This window comes from Salvelinus fontinalis, chromosome 3 (genome assembly GCF_029448725.1).
Source record: "Salvelinus fontinalis isolate EN_2023a chromosome 3, ASM2944872v1, whole genome shotgun sequence".
Classification (NCBI taxonomy): Eukaryota; Metazoa; Chordata; class Actinopteri; order Salmoniformes; family Salmonidae; genus Salvelinus; species Salvelinus fontinalis.
The window spans coordinates 48,444,037-48,467,087 of NC_074667.1; the positions used below are offsets into that span (position 1 = coordinate 48,444,037).

The 23,051-nt window shown below is 44.3% G+C and overlaps 1 protein-coding gene across 2 annotated transcripts in view; it reads right to left on the reverse strand.

Moving 5' to 3' along the window:
• The window catches only part of LOC129851029 (membrane-associated guanylate kinase, WW and PDZ domain-containing protein 1-like), a 177,489-nt gene that overhangs the window by 85,801 nt on the left and 68,637 nt on the right, over window positions 1–23,051 (reverse strand). For both annotated transcript variants that reach the window (XM_055917193.1, XM_055917192.1), the window contains exon 2: window positions 4,439–4,555. In XM_055917193.1, the coding sequence (XP_055773168.1) occupies window positions 4,439–4,555 (117 nt within the window). The remainder of the gene's footprint in view (window positions 1–4,438; window positions 4,556–23,051) is intronic.

Below are 23,051 nucleotides of genomic sequence, written 5' to 3' on the forward strand. Positions count from 1 at the left end.
TGTTCAAAGTTTCTGATATTTTTTATAACCCAACACTGATCTGTACTTCTCCACAACTTTGTCCCTGACCTGTTTGGAGAGCTCCTTGGTCTTCATGGTGCCGCTTGCTTGGTGGTGCCCCTTGCTTAGTGGTGTTGCAGACCATGGGGCCTTTCAGAACAGGTGTATATATACACTGAGATCATGTGACAGATCATGTGACACTTAAATAAAGTCCACCTGTGTGCAATCTAACTAATTATGTGACTTCTGAAGGTAATTGGTTGCACCAGATCTTATCTAGGGGCTTCATAACAAAGGGAGTGAATACATATGCACGCACCACTTTTCCATTATGAATTTTTTTGAAACAAGTTATTTTTTTCATTTCACTTCACCAATTTGGACTATTTTGTGTTTGTCCACTACATGGAATCCAAATAAAAATCTATTTACATTACAGGTTGTAATGCAACAAAATATGATAAACGCCAAGGGGGGGGGGGGTGAATACTTTTGCAAGGCACTGTAGGAGATGATGGCGGAAATATTATGACAAAAAAACTTCAGATCAGCGGACACAAAATTGGTCAGGAGCCCTTAAAACGGCTGCTATTCCCACCCAGCGCAATAATTAAGGTGTGTGTCACAAGGTGTGAGGAGGACATACCTAAGCATAGAACTAGAAAAACTGGTATACATTTGAGTGTCCTTTGACTATACATGTGCTCTCATCTTGTCTTCTATGTGGTGGGGTAAGATGATGACTACTGGTTGAATGAAACAAAAATGTTCTGTAATGAATTGTTTAAGCTCTGTTTTGACAGTGGTAAAATGCAGAAACATGAGTAGATATCAGTATGAAAAGGTACATACAGATACAAACCACCATAAAAATGTATTAACATCACACACACGCCTTGCAGCCCTGACAGGTGTCAGTCAGACTGGTGGATCAGATATACAAAGACCAACTACCCAAAACCATGTACATGTAGACATGCACACACATATACACTCCATCAGCATAGCCTAGACAAAGATGCAGCTACACACCACACACCTGGTTGTTTTCCCTCAGCCCAACTGATGCTTGACTATGTCAGTCTGTCTGTGAGATGTAGGCTACACAGAGTGTTTCCTTGCTAACCCCCAGCTAATGCTTAGACACAGTGAACAGTACGACATGCTATAGACCGCACCATCCTCCAGCCTGAAGGAAACAACCATACAAGGGAAAGAACAGGGTAAAGATGAAACTAGAGGATCTCCCTGCCTATATACCTATCTAATGGTTTACACTGTGAAGCTCCCTTTCTGTAATCTGCAATGCAGAGAGAATACTCTGCTCTGTGCTCCATTGTTCAGGTGGCATCTAGAGCTGATGCTAGGAGAATCTGCAGATACACTCACTCACCACACATCTACTCTACCATCATCCAATAGCTTTCGGGCACAAACAGAAACATCAAATCAAATTTTATTGGTCACATACACATGGTTAGCAGATGTTATTGCGAGTGTAGTGAAATTATTGTACACATATGCACAGACAGACAAGCACTTATGCAAGCTGACACAGAGGACAGTGTTCTACCTGTGAAAAGCAGAAGACAAAGTCCTACTGCGCCACATACAAACCATGCAGGATAAAATTAGGCAGAGAAAAAGGGCTACTAGTGGTCCCCCATCTGTGCCTGTGTGCTAGATGTAGCTGAGCCCGCTTGCATGTCTGCCGATCTCCATCGTCCCTCTTCGCTTCTGTCCAATCCCCTCTCCAACCCCGACCCCCACCCCATCACTTTAGCCTATACACCATCCATCCACCATGCGCCAGCATGGCATTACATCACACACACAAAAAAGAATAGCAGCAACAGCAGACAAATCAAAGCCCACTTGCCTTGATGCAGAGTGAAGGAGAGAGGAAGAGAGAGGTAGAGCGGTAGCCCATAGACTGCAGCAAGGACCCTGCTGATCTCTCTATGCAGAGCAGGCAGGCAGGCTGAGGCACAAACACAGAGAGGAGAGCTCTGCTGCTGCCGAGACCATCACAGCGACGAGGAAAACAACGGGGAGAAAAGGGAGCAGCAGTTACAGCAGCGAAAATAAGATTGGGAATGCAGAGCAGGAATGCAGAGCGGGTGAGGTGACCGCAGGGAAATCGACCAACGCCGGAAGATTGGAGAGGGAAAAGAGGGTAGCAGAGGGAGACAGAAGAGAGAGAAAAAGGGAGAGTGAGGAAAGAGAGATAGTAGTGGACTGTGGTAGTTGGAGATGGAGGGGCTGTGGTGAGGCTAGTGTGAGAAGTCAACAGTGTGACAGGAGGAAAGGCAGAAGGAGCCAGAGTCATTACGCTGCTCGTCTATGCTGTAGCTGATATTCCCCATCCAGCACAACAACAGTCTATAGAATCTGGAGAAGGGCAGGTAGGGAGAGCCGGTTGGCCGGGTCAATTCCTGTCTACTTGGCACTGAGGACAGGCGACAATAACATCACAAACACACTCTGATTATATGAATGATGAAAGAGTGGAATCAAGCATAGTCTCGGAGGTGTGTGTGTGTATAAGAGAAGGGGAGTTTGAGCTGCATGGTTTGAGCACCAGAGAGGGGAGGCTTGAGGAAGATTTCCCCAGTCAGGAGTATAGCACACTCCTCCATCTGTCACCTCCAGTTGCTTTCTGTCCATTAATCACAGCCTCCACACACACGCCCTAGCTGACCCAAAGACACATCTATACCACCACACACTGACCTCCAGTCACAAGGGCCTGGAAGGGCAAGGGGAGAAACCAAACCATGGCCGAAAACATAACCAGTCCTGGTGCCCTTTCACCTACTCTCTCTACATGTAAACTGCATCTATTTGTAAGAAATGAATCCAATTAATACATGTATTGTTATTACTGCATATCATATTGTACAATGGTACACCTTTGGTGGTATGTTTCCTTCCTTGGTTAACCATAATACCATTTATCAGGATGTCAATGGGAGTCGGAGTCAGGAGAGAAGAGCTAGGCCTTTGGTAATTAAAACGTCCATTATGACTAGACTAGCACAATCCAGGCCTGTCTGGCTGACATATGGCACACTGGGTAATTCCAATAAAGTCCTGAGGAAAAAGCCCCTGGAACACAGACAGCAATTTGCGTGAGAGGGTCATGACTAAACTAATTGAAAATCCAATGATGAGAATCATTAGGAAAAAGCCCTGTCTGGAGTAGGCTATAGGCCAATCAGGCCTCACAATGCACACATTAAAGGATATATCTGGGGCATTAGAAAATATGCTTGGATAACAAGACATTGAAGGAGAGGAATAGAATTAACAGTGTTGAAATGCCATACTACTCAAGGCCTTAATAATGTAGTAGACACATTGCATTGTGGGTTGGGTGAGGGGACTAAAGTAACCTAGCCAATAAATAAAATACTGTATGTTTGGTAATACAAATAAACAAGGAATGCCATCCCATCCATAAATGCCAAATGGCAGTTGCTGACTACTACACATCTATATCCTAAAAATAACCCATTCTATTCCCCTATGTTATGTGTATGACTGCACAGTCTCCTGGTCTCACCAGTTGATCGTCCGTCCGTCCGTCCGTCCGTCCGTCCGTCCGTCCGTGTGTGTGTGTGTGTGTGTGTGTCATGGCTAGCACATTAACACCAGGGAATTCCATCTCCAACATCAGAAGGATGATAACCAAAGCTGCTGCACAGGGTTTGGTCCACACAGCTGGATTTAGGATCCAAATGGGAATGGGGATAACAGGCGAGGGCATCCATCTATCTCTCTCGTCACAGAGAGGAGAGGAGGGAATATCCACAGAAAACAGGTCCAAATCCTTGGACATCATGTAATATACTGTACATCCGGAGAAGAAATAGGAGTGAAGATGGGCGTGAGGTTCTGATCAAGATGTAGTGTGTTTAATCACTGTGTCTATTGATCGAGCGAAAGCCCCCAGGGCTATCAACCATGGAAGGCGCTGGACCTTCTCACTCTAATCAAATAGTACTGGGAAAAGTAAATATATGTCTGATTGAATGGATAAAGAGGACTGAGAGCATGGGCTTCATGGTCATCTGGTTCCAATCATCAGTGGGAGGAGGAAGCCATCTCCTCCCGTCTGTGTGTTATCCAGTGCTCACGACTCATATAGTATTCTGAGTATCTGTATCTGAGGGGCAAGAAGCTCCCTTAGAACCTGACAACCCATTTGACCATTCAGATGACACAGAGACATAGAGGAACATGAGAATGAGTAGCCATAACCACCTATATCCAGCGTGAAGCTTCACTAAACAGTACAGAGTCCTTGCAAAGCTACAAACCAAACCAGCACAGTAAACATAAGACATTAAACCAATAACACAACGATTAGGAGGAAGAAGATGACGATGAACAGGAGTAGAAAACAGAACTTAAAAGGTTGTGTGCTACTCACAAGGCACTGCATGGCGGTAGAGGTTGTCTCGAATGGTCTGCTGCAGTTCGTGGTCCTGGGAGGACTTCTGGAAGCGCTGGCTCAGATAGTGCTTCAGGTCCTTATTTAGCTTGGTTCCTGTAGGCAGCCAGACAAACAGGAAGACATGTGTTAACTACATCACAACACAACATGGAAACCCCGACTGTATATAACAGCAAATCCAAACATGGCTGCCTTGCATTTCGTGTGCACACCACTCTCACAGTCCATTTCATTACATCCATAGAAAGCAGGGGAGAACGACCGCCCCTCTCATTGAAGCCACGGAGGGTCAAGGCCGACCGCGGTACTGCAGACATTGTTAGCAGAAAACAGGAACCCTCATTTTAGTGAATGGAAAAACTGCAATCTTCGTGGTACATTAGTGTTGAGAAGCTCAAACTACGCAAGTTATGTCTCCATGAAACGCCATCTTAACCTACTTCATTTGGCTTCAATGCGCTATTAAGTCTTTACATAGGACTGAATGGTGTCACGTGATCTATGGCTTTGTCTATTCATATATACAGTCATTGATAGAAACACACCAGCCGGACATGAATAGGCATAATATAACTGAGAGACTCAGTTCTCCCTCCCTCCCTTCTCTGCAAACCTTCCCTTGTCACTCGGAGGGGTACCTGGCTAGCTCTCTCTCTCCCAGACTGTAGACACTCAGTCCTGTAGTGCCAGTGCTGCCTGGTGGCTCAGCCCCCTCCCACAGCTATGCCATCTGTCTCTCAGACACACAGTGGGAAAGGCTAACTGGTAGCCGCTAACACAGTGCTAGTGGCAGAGAGAGAGGAGCCAAACGCTTTCCTGTTGACACATCACACTGACTGGGAGAGCCCACGGTACATCAACGCCAGTCAGCACATTCTCACATGCAGGGTCATTTTCACACAACATTTACAGAGCCAGACTACTCTCTCAGAACTAAGTTTATTACACACATACTAACATACAGTATATGCTATGATTTTATCACCATTTACATGCCAGTACCTTCTGCAATGGACCCAGTTTTCTAGAGTGAATTAATGTATAGGGTGGTGCAATAATGATCCATTGAGCTCAATAACCAAAAATGAACATAAATTATTATATTTATGTGCTTCTGTAATCTGTATGATGTAACACCCCTCTGTGTGATTGACAGATACATTCCAACCACAATTTCTGAGCCAGCTTTTGGCCAACTCGGGCAAACAGTCTGCTGGTGAATTAAAAGCATCAGATTGTGTTGTCATGGAAACAGTGTGTGTGTGCACCACTGTGTAGGACTACTCTGCTGGTAAATAAAGCCAGAGGCCTCTAATAAGATGATTGAGGCAGCTAGCCTTGCTAGAGCAGGCATACGAGTACACAGTTCTATGTGTAGTGCAATGCTCTCAGTCATCCAGTCATGTGAGGCTCTTCCTCACTGCATCTCCACTCCCACTGTGCCAGACCAGACAGAGACCTGTCAACAGTGCCTCCTCCACAGTGGAAAGTTAATGGCCATCCCTCAAACTCATTCTGTTCCTCTCCATCCTCTGGCATTTGAGGTCATCCACTGGAATTGCTTTGAGATTTGTCTCTGCATGAATGATAACATTCTCCCCCTTTGAAAACCTCCTACAGCTGTGTCTGTGTGTGTGTGTGTCTGTGTCTGTGTGTGTGTGTGTGTGTGTGTCATAAGCTTTCTATAGGAGTACATTCTGGCTTTGGTCCTTCCTCTCTCCCATCCAGGCATATCATTGTGTCTTAGTATTTAGTATTTTATTAGGATCCCAATTAGCAACTGCTAAAGTAGCAGCTACTCTTCCTGGGGTTCAAACGTTGATCCCTAAACAGTTTGCCAGCCATTATTCAGACCAATGGAGAGTCACGCACACACTGGACAGTCCCAGCATCAGTCTGATCTCCATGGCAGACCCCCACCATGGAGGCAGACCCCCACCATGGAGGCAAATCACCACCATCAGCCCTCCAAGACCTAACCAACAGGAGACATACCGGGGCTAGGGAGGAGAGGAGCGGAGGCTCGAGGGGTAAAGGTGGACAAGGCAGAAGGGGAGTTACTGTGAAACAGTGGGCAGATTAAAGATAGAATATTGAGTAATCCAGTAGTGCTGCAGTATGACAAGACTTGTAACAGAGGGATAAAAAGGGTGATCTGTCTGGTGAATCACTGCCTCCAGTAACATCCAGTAGCCATTACATAACAACTCATTGAATTCTGCATCTCCTGTCCTCTCGTAGGAGGGGACCGACAGTCTAATTTGATGGAAAAGATACAAAAATCAAAATACATTCTTCAAAAAATCCAATAAAAATCCAATCAAATTTATGTCACATGCGCAAAATACAACAGGTGTAGACATTACAGTAAACAGCTTGCTCACAAGCAGTTTCCCAACAATACAGAGTTAAAAAAATAATAAGAAAAAAAACCATGATAAATAAAACACAAGAAATAAGCTATATACAGGGAGTACCAATACCACATCAATGTGCAGGGATAAGTGGTAGTTGAGGTAGATACATTATGTACATGTAGGCATGGGTAACGGGACTAAGCATCAGGGTATATAAACAAGACAGGACTGAATGCTTGTGATGACACAGACCCTTTAGACTGAAGTTTGATTTGCTAATTGTTACCTACTGTACAAGGAAAGGAAATCACTTAAAACATGCCAAAAGCCCACAGAAGGGTCATCCATTCATCTTACTGCAGCACTCAGTGCACTGTGGTGTGCAATCACTAAGTGCTGACTGGAGATGATATCAAACAGCGAACACACAAACAGATACACACTCAATATACTGTGTACACAGAACACACACACACACCTCTAGAAAGTGCTTGGTCAGCTGACTTAATGAGTCATTGACCACAGATAGCCCAGTGTGAGATGAAGTAGCACCATCTCCTTGAGCTAATAATTTGAACTACTTGAACTGAAATCAGTTTTATCTCCTTTCTACCAACATGTCAACCTGTGCAAGTAAAGGCAAAACAAATCTAGATCGCCTTTATTCCACACATACAAAGCTCTCCCTGGCAAATCTGACCATAACCACCTTCCTGTTTCCTGCCTACAAGCAAAAACTCAAACAGGAAGTACCAGTGATGCGCTCAATACGGAAATGGTCCGATGAAGCGGATGCTAAGCTCCAGAACTGTTTTGCTACCACAGACTGGAATATGTTCCAGGATTCATCCGATGGCATTGAGGAGTTTACCACATCAGTCACCGGCTTCATTAATAAGTGCATCGACAACATCATCCCCACAGTGACCGTACGTAAGTACATATCCCAACCAGAATACATGAATTAAAGACAACATCCGCAATGAGCTAAAGGCTAGAGCTTCCGCTATCAAGGAGTGGGACACTAATCGGGACGCTTATAAAAAATCCCACTACGCCCTCCAACGAACCATCAAACCATCAAACAGGCATAGCGTTAATACAGTACTAAGATTGAATCCTACTACACCGGTTCGGAGGATCGTCGAATGTGGCAGGGCTTGCAAACTATCACAGAATACAAAGGGAAACCCAGCCGTGAGCCGTCCAGTGACGTGAGCCTACCGGATGAGCTAAATACCTTCCATGCTCGCTGCGAGGCTAGCAACACTGAATCATGCATGAAAGAACAAGGTGTTCCAAACAACTGTGTGATTACACTCTCCATAAACGATGTGAGTAAAACCTTTAAACAGGTTAACATTCAGATGGATTAGCAGGACGCGTACATGCGCTGACCAGCTGGCAAGTGTCTTCACTGACATTTTCAGCCTCTCCCTGACCCAGTCTGTAATACCAACATGTTTCAAGCAGACCATCATAGTCCCTGTGCCCAAGAATGCCAAGGTAACCTGTCTAAATGACTACAGCCCCATAGCACTCACATCTGTAGCCATTAAATACTTTGAAAGGCATGGCTCACATCAACAACATCATAAGAAACCCTGGACCCACTCCAATTCACATACCGCCCCAACAGATCCACAGATGACGCAATCTCTATTGCACTCCACACTGCCCTTTCCCACCTGGAACACCTACGTGAAAATGCTCAGCATTTAACACCATAGCGCACTCCAAGCTCATCACTAAGCTAAGGACCCTGGAATTAAACAACTCCCTCTGCAACTGGATCCTGGAATTCCGGTCGAGCCACCCCCAGGTGGTGAGGATAGGTAACAACACATCTGACACAATGACCATCATCATAGGGGCTCCTCATGGGTGTGTGCTTTGGCCCCTCTTCTACTCCCTGTTCACCCATGACTGCACACAACTCCAATACCATCATTAAGTTTGCAGACGACGCCACTGTGGTAGGCCTGATCACCGACGACGATGAGACGGCCATCAAAGAGATCAGAGACCTGGCAGTGTGGTGACAGGACAGCAACCTAACCCTCAACGTCAGCAAGACAAAGGAGCTGATCGTGGATTACAGGAAATGGAGGGCCGAGCACAGCCCCATCCACATTGACGGGGCTGTAGTGGAGCAGTTTGAGAGCTTCAAGTTCCTCGGTATCACTAAGGAATAATCATGGTCCGAGCTCCCTGCCATCCAGGACCTATATACCAGGCGGTGTCAGAGGAAGGCACACATTTTTTTTTTTTTACTCCAGCCACCCAAGTCATAGACAGTTCTCTCTGCTACGTAAGCGTACCGGTGAACCAAGTCTGAACAGCTTCTACCCCCAAGCCATAAGACTGCTAAATAGTTAATTAGTTAAATAGTTAACAAATAGCTACCTGGACTATCTGCATTGACCCTTTTTGTACTAACACTTTTTATTCATCACATATGCTGTTGTTACTGTTTATTATCTATCCGTTGCCTAGTCACTTTATCCCTACCTATATGTACATACATGTATCTCCCTCAATTACCTCATATCCCTGGAACGGAAGGGCCCGATTGTCCACACCTTTCGTTAATTGTCCACACCTTTAGTTAATGTGACTTACAAATACAATTTGATTTGACTAATTAAAAAAAATTTATATATATATTTTACCTTTATTTAACTAGGCAAGTCAGTTAAGAACAAATTCTTATTTTCAATGACGGCCTAGGAACAGTGGGTTAACTTCCTTGATCAGGGGCAGAACGACAGATTTGTACCTTGTCAGCTCGGGGATTCGATCTTGCAACCTTTCGGATACTAGTCCAACGCTCTAACCACTAGGCTAAATAATTAGCCTACTGCTAGAAGAAAAGGGCAGCCAGCATTTTTCAGAATATGTATCTCAGCTGGGAGGAACAGTCCATTGGCATCACTACATTATAGGAGGAGAGAACAGTCTGTGCAGTAGCATGACAACAAAGGGATTGGACAGCTGCCATGGCCTGCTAGGTAAGACCAGGCCAACCTGCTGTTAGCCTCTGTCTGACACCAAGCTGCTGCTACTGTACTGAGGATTCCACAACAGGGTCACTCACTTTGCTACTAGCTAGCTATCTAGCTAGCATGCCAGTTGGCCTAATGGGCTAGCTAGACTAGCTTCCACGTTCCACACCTTAATACTACACACCCTAACAACCCTGGCCCAGATATCTGTATCTAGGAGACACTCATCATCAATAAACCGTATTCATTACAAAACACAGCTTCAGGTCAGCAGGCCACCCCTATCCTCTCCTTAACTCCAGAAAGTCCCAGGCTGCCAGTCCCAACAAATCACACTGGAGAGAAATAATCCCATTAACTGGTACTGAATTGATAGGAGCTACAGTCTGACTGTACCTAAACACACAGTCACTGACTGAGACAGTAAGAGCCATGTAATCACTGTTCCCCTCTACTTCTTTGTGACTGCTGCTATTCTGACAATGACAACACCCCAGTCACATGATCTGAATCACAAACCACATGATATGACCCATCTTAAATATCTGACTAGGCTTTTCGTAAAGCACATACTGTGGTTCTGATGGTTTCAATCTGGCCTGCAGAGAGCTGGGGGTAGACGTGGGGAAAATGGTGAGAGGCAACCATTGGTTCCCTCAAATCCCTCCTCAAACAGATAATTAGTGAATACATTTCCTCCAAACAGAGCCCACCTGGCAGAGATTTCAGTAAGCCCCCCCCCCCCCCCCCCCCCCCCCCGGTCAGCAGGCAGGCTTTTAGTATGGACACACAACTACACTATCCATAGAGGGAGGGAGTGAGACAGAGAAACAGTCCTTTTCTACAAAGCTAATACCATTGGTGAGTGGCAACAACACTATAAAGGCTGGCCAGGACACTATAAACACTATAAAGGCTGGCAGTAGAGACAGAGCCTATAGGATCAGCCAGCCAACTCTCCAATCTGTGACTGCACCCAGAGTAAAGCTCTTCAGCCAGGCACAAAAAGACATGGCACCGCCACAGCCAAGGCCCTCTGTTGGCAGTGGACTTCATCTGTATTCACACATTGCAAAAAATAATACCCCCAAACACTCACTCCTCAGCTGACTTTACTAGTTGAGCTGCAATGTGAAAAATTAAAGAACGGACAGATTAGTAAAATGCTGCAGTCATAAATTTTGTTACACTTATTCCCAGAAACAAACAGCTTGATTATATATATGTTTGAATTTTTTATTTAACCTTTAATTAACTAGGCAAGTCCATTAAGAACAAATTCTTATTTACAATGACGTGCCTACCAAAAGGCAAAAAGCCTCCTGCGGGGACGGGGGCTGGGATAAAAACAAAAGTTATACATTGGACAAAACACACATCACGACAAGAGAGACAACAAAACACTACATCAAGAGAGACCTAAGACAACAACATAGCATGGCAGCAACACGTGACAACACAGCATGGTAGCAACACAACATGACAACAACATGGCAGCAGCACATTGTAGCGGCACAAAACATGGTACATTATTGGGCACAGACAACAGCACAAAGAGCAAGAAGGTAGAGACAATACATTGCACAAAGTAGCCACAACTGTCAGTAAGAGATTCAATGTTTGAGTCTTTGAATGAAGAGATGGAGATATAACTGTCCAGTTTGAATGTTTTTTGCAGCTTCTTTCAGTCGCAAGCCGCAGCGAACTGAAAAGAGGAGTGACCCAGGGATGTTTGTGCTTTGGGGACCTTTAACAGAATGTGACTGGCAGAAAGGATGTTGTATGTGGAGGATGAGGGCTGCAGTAGGTATCTCAGACAGGGGGGAGTGAGGCCTAAGAAGGTTTAATAAATAAGCATCAACCAGTGGGTCTTGCGACAGGTATACAGAGATGACTAGTTTACAGAGGAGTGCAGTGATGTGTCCTATAAGGACCATTGGTGGCAAATATGATTGCCAAATGGTAAAGAACATCTAGCAGCTCGAGAGCACCCTTACCTGCCGATCTATAAATTACGTCTCCGTAATCTAGCATGGGTAGGATGGTCTTCTGAATCAGGGTTAGTTTGGCAGCTGGGGTGAAAGAGGAGCAATTACGATAGGGGAAACCAAGTCTAGATTTTTACCTTAGCCTGCAGCTTTGATATGTGCTGAGAGAAGGACAGTGTACCGACTAACCATACTCCCAAGTACTTTTATGAGGTGTCTACCTCAAGCTCAAATCCCTCAGAAGTAGTAATCACACCGGTGGGGAGAGGGGCATCCTTCTTACCAAACCACATGTAGGGAGAAAAGAGGGAGGACCATCAGGGCTAGTCGCATTAAAAGGGGTGGGAGATGAGGAAATGTTGGATGGGCGAGGAGGCATGGCTGAGTCAAATAGGAAACCTGACTTAATGAAGTGGTGATTAAAGAGCTCAGCCATGTGCTTCTTGTCAGTAACAACCACATCATCAACATTAAGGGACATGGGCATCTGTGAGGAGGAGGGTTTATTCTCTGGGTCTTTAACCATTTTCCAGAACTTCTTGGGGTTAGACCCACAGAGAGAGAACGGCTCCTTAAAGTAACTAACTTTGGCCTTCCGGATAGCCTGAGTGCACTTATTTCTCATTTGCCTGAACGAGAGCCAGTCAGCCTGAGTATACGTGTGCCGAGCCGTTCGCCAAATGGAATTATTGAGCTGGAGTAACTCTACGGTCAAACCAGAGTCTGAACCTGTTTTTCATTCTCATTTTCTTAAATGGGGGCATGTTTGTTAACAATACCACTCAAAATATAAAAAAGGTCCAAGCGTCTTCAATTCTATACCAATTTACAGAGGCCAGGTCATGAAAGAAGGCTTGCTAATTAAAAATGTTTAACAAGCGTCTAAGACAAATCAGGACAGGTTGTTTCACTGAGCAGACATTACAAACACAGGCTGTAAAACTGTGATCACTAAGGTCAATACAGAAAACACCAAACTGATATCAGGATTATTTGTGAGGATAACATCAAAAGAGAGTAGCCTTTTCTGGGTGTTTGGAGTCATACCTTGTGGGATTGGTAATAATCTGAGAAAGACTGTGGGAGTCCCATTGCTTTATGAATTGTTCAGGTGGTTTAAGCATGTCCCAGTTTAAGTCACCTAGCAGGACAAATTCAGACTTAGTGTAAAGGGCTAAGGGGAGAGTATAGGGCATTTAGGGTACAGGCCGGTGCTGATGATGGACGATAACACCCAGCAACAGTCAACAAAGAGCTATTTGAAAGTTTAATGCTTAAAACCAGTTAATCAAATTGTGAACCCACACTTTCAATTGATCAATTTTAGGTAATAAGCTTCTAGAGTGCAGAAAACCCGGGCTTTTACGAGAGCAGAAATCAGTGAAGCAGATAGAGCACAAGTCAGAATTGGGGCTAGAAAATATGCTAGACATCCAGTAAACTCTGTCATTAACACATTGAGTTACTGACAAAGCCGAGAGACAGAACATTCCTCTGTCTCGTCTGGCTAAGCAGCCATGTACTGTTGTTAAACGCAAAAATGGCTAACTATATCATGAACTGTTCAGCATGTTGATCTCAGAATGTGTTCTGCTAAGGGTGTCCTCTGGAGAGCCTATTAAAGCAGGGTTATTCATTAATAAATAGGAGCAGCAGTGGGATGGAGCTACCGGATATCTTTTACTGCCATTGATTGTTACGGTTAGGATAAGGGGTAGGATAATCTGATCCTAGATCTGTGCTTAGTGGGAGAGCACGTTAAATACTGTCCAGCCCAGTCTTCATTACCAGCAGCTGAAATCCCCCGTCGGCGTTAGTCTCTGCTGGGACCCCAAGTATTTACTGCTATCTAATGAGAGAGAGGAGTTCTCATTACGCTAAAGGCATGGCCATCAGGGCTCCCAGTCAATAAACACTCTCCTGCTACTAACTAACCTCATAACTGCCTGTCAGTCACCACTCTGTCTCTGACAGAAAGAACATATAGTCTCAACTCTGACTGGCAAAACATGCATCAGACGTATTGAATTGTTGACATAGTGATAAACACATTGTAAATAAGTGCACTACTTGCTTATTTCCTTTCTCCCCCTTCCTCTCTGCCTGTCTCCGTCTCCCTCCAGGCTCAACACTGCCCTCTGCGTTCCTCTACATTAGGCCTCACTTGCGTTACTGCCGGGCACAGTCGCCATGGCAACGCCAGTGGTATTAGCATGGATACTGCAGTGGTGACAGACAGTGAGCTGGGTCTGCTGCCTCCAACTGGACCACTGGTGAACTACACAAACACTTCAGGCCACATCAGGACTGCTGCAGCATTCCTGACACAACAGTTCATCTAATGAGTTTATGATACAATTCTCAGTTGCACACTGCTACCACCACTGAAAATCAATAATTATATTGCTGACCTAAAGCAACACACGAATGGACAATAACATACAGAGTGTACAAAACATCCTAATATTAAGTTGCAACCCTTTTGCCCTCAGAACAGCCTCAATTCGTTGGGGCATGGACTCCACGAGGTGTCGAAAGTGTTCCACGGGGATGCTGGCCCATGCTGACTCAAATGCTTCCCACAGTTGTGCCAAGTTAGCTGAATGTCCTTTGGGTAGTGATCCATTCTTGATACACACGGGAAACTGTTGAACATGAATAACCCAACAGCGTTGCAGTTCTTGACACAATCAAAATGGTGAGCCTGGCACCTACTACCATACCCCGTTCAAATGCACTTCAATCATTTGTCTTGCCTATTCACCCTCTGAATGGCACACACATATAATTCATGTTTCAATTGCCTAAACGCTTACAAATCCTTCTTTAACTTGTCTCCTCCCCTTCATATACACTGATTGAAGTGGATTTAACAAGTGATATCAATAATGGATTATAGTTTTCACCTGGATTCACCTGGTCATTTTCATGAAAATAGCAGGTGTTCCTCATGTTTTGTACACTCAGTGTAATATCATTGTCCATTCCACTAAATGTGTGTTCACAACCACACAGCTCCTTCCACCAAGGGTCATTAACCCACTACAGTCGATTGACGCACTTGTGTGGCAGACCTAGAGTGATGTTTGTCAGACCAAGAGACATCCTGAAAAGTAGTCTGTGTTTTTCAATGTTTCTATGGACTATAGTAGTAAAGGCCAAAATCAATATTTTATCAAATCATTTTTTTCATATTTTTTTTAATACCTAAAGGGGTCGTTAAATTCAAAATCAAATTATTTATTATTTACCGTTATTTTACCAGGTAAGTTGACTGAGAACACGTTCTCATTTGCAGCAACGACAAGGGGGAATAGTTACAGGGGAGAGGATAGCCCTATCCTCATGCATTATATAAGGATCTAATGGATTCAGCTATGGAAACAATGTATTTTATATACTACTTCATATTTTATCTGCAAATTGGTTTGTTCAACCAGGAAATCCCATTGAGATAAGCCATCCCTTTTTTCCAGAGAGACCTAAAGGCCTGCCACTGAGGTATTCAAGGCAAAATATATAGCAAACAGAATAGCAGTCCTCCCAGAAGCCAGAAGTCAAGGTATACACTGAAAAACCACAACAAATGACTGTTGATATACACACCTGTATTATTGATAGGATTTGTTTACTCTGTTGGAGGAAACGTAGTTATAGAATTTCACCTCAACTCCAAGACCTGGGGTGGAGGTGGAGAGAGAACGTTTCCATCGTTTCTAGTTAAGATTACTTATTGTTTAACTGAGGATATTGGCACACAACACAAGCCTTGGGTCGGCAAATGAGAAATGTTAAACATTACAGACTAGGCCGTTGAAGAACTAACCAAATGAACAAAAAACGAACACAAGCACTCAGAAAATGGAAGTGAGTGCCTGTGCATGGCTGTGTGTCCAGATTGCTTTATCGATCTAAGTCCTCCACACAGAAATATGCTTCCAAGAACTAATTTCAGCTATACGCCAAAGCTGCTCCCACAGATGTGTCAATTTCCTGCTCTGATCCATAACTGGAGAACAGCACTTGCTGAAGTGTGCTTCTCAGATTAATTTGCTTTGTATGTCTATGCATGTATCTGTGCTTTGTGTGTGTGGAAGAGAGAAATTAATCTGCATGATTCTAAATCATTTAGTAAATTATTTCTATTGAAAAACTATTTAATTCCCCCACAACATTGCATAGATTAGTAGTACTAGAGCACCCAGCACTGTGGCCAGCCTGGTCATCAATTGCCTAGAGAGCTGTAGCAGCCATTTCATGCCAGCATGGCCTGAAACTATTTGGGGTATCTCAGATTGTTCTGTCAATTCTCACACAGAAACTTCATTGGGAGTAAGGATGATATGCTTTAAACAACATAAAATCATCATAGTGATAATTTTAGACATATACTGTACATTCCTCATGTAAGACCCTATGATCTGTGAACCATACAGGATACCGACTACATCTTGGTGTAATTATAGTCCTTAAAATATGCTATAAAAATATAGAGTATGTCTAGATTCTGAAATAATTTGTTTTCATGAATATATTCAACATTCGAAATATGAACATTAAAATTAGCATACCCCATGAAGCTGGTTGAGAGAATGCCAGGAGTGTGCAAAGCTGTCATCAAGGCAAAGGGTGGCTACTTTGAAGAATCTGAATTTGATGTGTTTAACACTTTTTTGGTTACTACATGATTACATACGTGTTATTTCATAGTTTTGGGTTAATGGGTTAATGACCTATAATGTCAATTTCTACATATAAAATGGGTCATACAATCAAAAGTAGCAGAGAGACAGTCTGAGAACTAGACATGTTTGAAGAGTATATTGTTCCAAACTATGTCTAAAAACAAGCTCAATCAAAATGGACACTTTTGAGATATTAATATTTTAAATGTTGAATAAATCAATGTAAAAATATTTATATAATGACACCAAGATGTTGTCTGTATCATGTACAGTACAGTTCATCATGATTTTCTCCAAAATGGTTTGGGGGACAAATGTAAAAAGCATGTCAAACTTTCTTCCTCCCAATTAAGTGATGTGAGAATTGCCAGAAAAACCTGATATACCCAAAATATTTTCAGGCCATGCTGGCATGGTATCGCCACATAAGCCTTGGCTTCTCAAATAACTGCCTCGCCTGGTTCACCAACTACTTCTCAGATAGAGTTTAGTGTGTTAAATCGGAGGGCCTGTTGTCCGGACCTCTGGCAGTCTCTATGGGGTGCCACAGGGTTCAATTCTCGGGCTGACTCATTTCTCTGTATATTTCAATGATGTCGCTCTTGCTGCTGGTGATTCTCTGATCCACCTCTTCACAGACAAAACCATTCTGTATACATCTGGTCGTTCTTTGGACACTGTGCTAACAAACCTCCAAACGAGCTTCAATGCTATACAACACTCTTTCCGTGGCCTCCAATTGCTTTGAAATACTAGTAAAACTAAGTGCATGCTCTTCAACCGATCGCTGCCCGCACCTGCCCGCCCGTCGAGCATCACTACTCTGGACGGTTGTGACGTAGAATGTGTGGACAACTACAAATACCTAGGTGTCTGGTTAGACTGTAAACTCTCCTTCCAGACTCACATTAAGCATCTCCAATCCAAAATGTAATCTAGAAACAGCTTCCTATTTCGGATAACAAAGCCTCCTTCACTCATGCTGCCAAACTTACCCTCGTAAAACTGACTATCCTACAGATCCTTGACTTCGGCGATGTAATTTACAAAATAGCCCCCAACACTCTACTCAGCAAACTGGACGTAGTCTATCACAGTGCCATCCGTTTTGCTACCAAAGCCCCATATACTACCCACCACTGCAAACTGTATGCTCTCGTTGGCTGGCCCTCACTACATATTTGTCGCCAAACCCACTGGCTCCAGGTCATCTATAAATCTTTGCTAGGTAAAGCCCCGCCTTATCTCACCTCACTGGTCACCATAGCAACACCCACCCGTAGAGCGTGCTCCAGCAGGTATATTTTATTGGTCATCCCCAAAGCCAATACTTAAATTTGGCCACCTTTCCTTCCAGTTCTCTGCTGCCAATGACTGGACGAATCACTGAAGCTGGAGTCTTATATCTCCCTCTCTAACTTTAAGCATCAGCTGTCAGAGCAGCTTACCGATCACTGTATCTGTACACAGCCAATCTGTAAATAGCACACCCGACTACCTCATCCCCATATTGTTACTTATCCTCTTGCTCTTTTGCACCCCAGTATCCCTACTTGCACATCATCATCTGCACATCTATCACTCCAGTGTTAATGCTAAATTGTAATTATTTCACCTCTATGGCCTATTTATTGCCTTACCTCTCTACATTTGCACACACTGTACATAGATTTTTCTAATGTGTTATTGACTGTACGTTTGTTTATGTGTAACTCTGTTGTTGTTTTTGTCGCACTGCTTTGCTTTATCTTGGCCAGGTCGCAGTTGTAAATGAGAACTTGTTCTCAACTGGCCTACCTGGTTAAAAAAAGGTGAAAGAAAAAAAAAGAAAAAAAGAAAAGAAAAAATAAGCCATAACTGCTAAGTAATACATAGCCTAATGCACATCACACTCTAAAAGCAGGCCACATCATAACAGAGTTTAACTTGTCATTCAATACAAACACGTATACTTTTATTTAGTGGGACAGAAAGCATGAATGGAAGGAAATGGTTGGCTGGAACTGTACTGTGTTAACAAGGTGGATGTGAGAGACCAATGTCTTAGGTACATTATAGATTGATCGGTGGGTGGGGTTTTCTGGAGGTAATCAACTCTCCATCATCGAGCCCTCCTTATTGATAGGTACCATTACGACCTAGTGGGGGCATTCTGCTCCTCTGACTGGCTCACAGATTTAAACCATGTCCCCAGGCTACAGGAACCACAGCTAAGTCACAGACTCTCAGCACTTTACACTGAGACTGAGATGGAGGGAAAGAGAGGGAGACAGAGAGACAGAGATAGAGACACAGAGAGAGGGGGGAGAAGAAGGAGAGAGACAGAGATAGAGAGATACAGGGTGGAGAAAGAGGGAGAGAGAGAGGGGGGAGAAAGAGAGGGGAGAGAGAGAGAGAGACAGGGGGGAGAAAGAGAGAGGAAGAGATAGAGAGAGACAGGGGGGAGAGAGAGGGGAGAGAGAGACAGGGGGAGAGAGAGGGGAGAGAGAGAGGAAGAGAGAGGGGAAGAATAAAGAGAAACAAGGACACAGGGGATGGGGAGAGGAGGACATAACTTCAAAGAGAGGTAGAGAGAGTAGAAACAACAAAAACAGAGAAAATTAGAGTAGGAAAGAGAGAGTGAGAGCATTGTGCATGCTCAGCATGTATAGCCATGGCCTGTCTGAAGTGAGAAATTAAGACATTGAAGATGGTCAGAAAATTCTCTCAGTTCATGGGCACACACACACATGCACCCACCCACCCACCCACCCAACCAACCTACTTTAATGTCTATAGGATACTTTGAGATAGTTATCTTTGATACCGCATCACGTATCACACTAACTTACTCACACATGTTACTGAGTGTGAATAATTCAGACAAACAAGTGTATAGTCTTGTTTCTGCTTTTTGACTAATCAAGCTGATTTGCTCCATCAACCAAATCAGTGATACTTTCTTCAACTAAGTACACCCAAATCTCATTGGTTAATCGCTACTTATCAGTAACCAACCACAGTGCAGAGAATTGTCCTTCAGGCTTAATGGCTGATATGACTGGTGCAAACACCCATTGTGTCAGGATGACAGGTGTGATACCTTGATTTCTCCTGTTTAGCGTCTCCCTGGATTAAATGACCTACGACGTATTCTCCTGGCACTTCTCCCTCCCTCTCAACTTTTTCCACTCCTGAAATCCCTCCCTCACACTCTCTCTCTGTTCCATCTCTCTCTATGGGGTAAATGGGTGATTGCTGAGGTTGAATTAGAGGCTGTAATAATATTGGAGCCTAAAACGGTCTAATATTGCTCTCTATGGTCCATACAAAGGAGACACACATGGACAGACAGACAGACAGACAGATACCCAAAGACAGGGACAGATAGAGAGACAGAGAGACTAAGTCCTTTTTTACACAGCTAGTACCAGCGGCGAGTGGAAAAAAGTATCCCTCTACTGATGTTCTGAACTGAGCTTCATCATACAGACTCATTGGCCATTAGAGATTACTTATTTGACTAATCAAATTACAGTCTCCCAAGTCTTGTGCATAGTCATTGGAGTTGAGTTAGTAGTACCAGTTTTTAGCAAAGCCACCAGGGGGCAGATGTCACTCAATGTCACCTGTAAAGTCTGATAAAGACATCAAAGCCCTGCAGTAATCAGTTGGCTGCTAGTGTAGTGAATGATGATTATCAGCAGAGAGGTTATGTTGGTCACATCAGACACATAGATCAAATAGCGAGGTCAGCTTTCAACATGATCTAATGCACAACACAGAAAACAAAGATTGCATGACCGGTCCTGAGACCGCTACGTTACGAGCTTGATCTCAAGGTTTAGCAAAACAGGACATCGGTTCATGTTGATATTAAATCAAGGACCTTCTACAATAATTTCACAATCATGCTTCCCCTCTTCCCATTTGAACCTTACCCAAGCTTTATACTGGTCCTACCTCTCTTTCCCTGCTATGCTTTCTAACCCTCCACTTCTCCCCTCCTTACGCAATACCTTACTAATCCCAAATCCCTCCTCTTTCCCTTTCCTCAAGCATACCCCTCACATCAACCATCCCTCCAACCATACTTCTCTTCCATGGTAATTTCCCTCCCTTCCCTGCCCTCTCTCTCTGACCCTTGGAGCAGGCACAACTGACCCACTTTCCTGCCCTCTCTCTCTGACCCTTGGAGCAGGCACACCTGACCCACTTTCCTGCCCTCTCTCTCTGACCCTTGGAGCAGGCACAACTGACCCACTTTCCTGCCCTCTCTCTCTGACCCTTGGAGCAGGCACAACTGACCCACTTTCCTGCCCCTACAAAGCTGCTGCTGAGTCAGACGGCCAGAATGCATGCACACACATCTGCTCTACAGTCTAATTGTAGTTACACAATCGGGGTAAACACACCACAGTACACACACACACTATTCAAACTGTAAAGCATCATAGGCTAAGGGAATTGTGGCACGATGAGAACACACATGGAATGACAGAGAGGGAGAGCTCCTGTACCACACCTATAGTGTAAAACACATCCTCCCCATCAACCCAAAGCTACTGCAGTCATTTGGCATGCTCCCGTGGAGACGGAACAATGATCCTTATCAGAACAGTACTGCAGAAGCTCCATCAAGAAGTCCTTCATCACCACTCAGACTGCTGGGGACACATTGCAGCTCAGCCCTGCTATTCATCAGACTCAACAAGATGGCGCCGAAGCGTAAGGTTGACACATTGACGAAACTAACTGGGAATGTATGCATGTGTGTGTGCGTGTGTGTGTCCGGTCTGTTACCCTCTCTCTCCCAGAGCAGTGTTTTCCCCTGCCAACTGGGTCCTGGGGGACAGATTTACAGACAGTGACAAGACAGAGAGGACAGTTAGGAATGGAATAGTGGAGTTACAGCCAGAAGCCTTGTTTTGGAGCTGCTTTACTGAGCTTTACTGCTCTGACGCTATGACTCGGCACGCACACACACAGTTGAATGTGGAGCTGTCAGACCCAGGTCTGTGTGACATGGCTGTGGGTAGGGGAACAGTCAGAGTTAGTTAGTTACAGGCTGATTCTGGGTCAGTGCCAGAGATCAGCCGTGCAGGCATGGCCAATAACTTGCTCCACTCTCACACAGCCCACTGTAGGACTGACGTCAGACCAGCAGGGGAAGTCTAAGACATCACAACAATTGAAGGTGTATTGTGTGTTTGAAAACTTAACGCCTGTGCCATGTTATAAACAAAGCAGTTTATAACATGGCAGGACTCCTTTCCTCATCTCCATCATACAGCCATGTTTTCCCACCGTGACTAAATGCTTTCTCTCTACTCCTCCATAGCAGAGATCAAGACCGTAACCATCAAGTGATGAACAAGTAGATGGTTCTCTACCAGAAAATGCATATCTGGACAAACAAAAATGGGATTAATAATTTAAAGGCCCAGTGCAGTCAAAATTCATGTTGTCTTGTGTTTTGTATCATATTGTACAACAGCTGATGAAACTAACACTATAAAAGTGTGAAAGAAATGTATCAGTGTTATTTCCTGACAGTTGCTGGTTGAAAATACCAGCCTGTTTGCTCGGGCTGGAGTTTCGGCTTGCCTGGTGACATCACCAGGAGGTTAATCAGTTAATAGACCAATAACAAAGAAAGTTCCAGACCTCTCTGCCAATAACTCCCGAGTGGCGCAGCGGTTCTCCCGAGTGGCGCAGCGGTTCTCCAGGATGGCGCAGCGGTTCTCCAGAGTGGCGCAGCGGTTCTCCCGAGTAGCGCAGCGGTTCTCCCGAGTGGCGCAGCGGTTCTCCCGAGTGGCGCAGCGGTTCTCCCGAGTGGCGCAGCGGTTCTCCCGAGTGGCGCAGCGGTTCTCCCGAGTAGCGCAGCAGTCTAAGGCACTGCATCTCAGTGCTAGAGGCATCACGACAGACCCTGGTTCGATTCCAGGCTGTATCACAACCGGCCGTGATTGGGAGTCCCACAGGGCGGCGCACAATTAGCCCAGCGTCGTCCGGTTTAGGGTTTGGCCGGGGTAGGCCGTCATTGTAGATAAGAATTTGTTCTTAACTGACATGCCTAGTTAAATAAAGGTAAAATAAAAACAGCTAATTTTAGGTTTCCCCTCCCCACTCAGACCACTCCCAGACAGTCCTAGCAACATTTTTGTTTGAGAAATAGTTTGTACATTTTAAAGGAAAACTATTACAGTAAGGTTGTCACCGTAAGGTTGTTACAATTGTTACGCAGAAATGATTTGATATTGATATAAAAACAGCTGCATTGGGCCTTTAAAAGTATGTTTCCTATTTTCTCCATCCCGTGACTTACGATCTTTAGATTGCAAACGGCATCACACACATTCACACAAGCCGGGCCGAGAGCTTCCAATTTGTCTATGTGTGTGTGTCAGTGGTAGGGAGCACACAGCACTAAATATAAACTGTGAAACATCCTGAATGATCCTGCTAGCATGATGAGCGCGCTAAAGCGCATCGACCGAGAGCGACTGAATTTAGTCAAATGTAGCAGAAGAAAATAGGGTGGTTTTATAACGGCTTTATCATCATAACAAGAA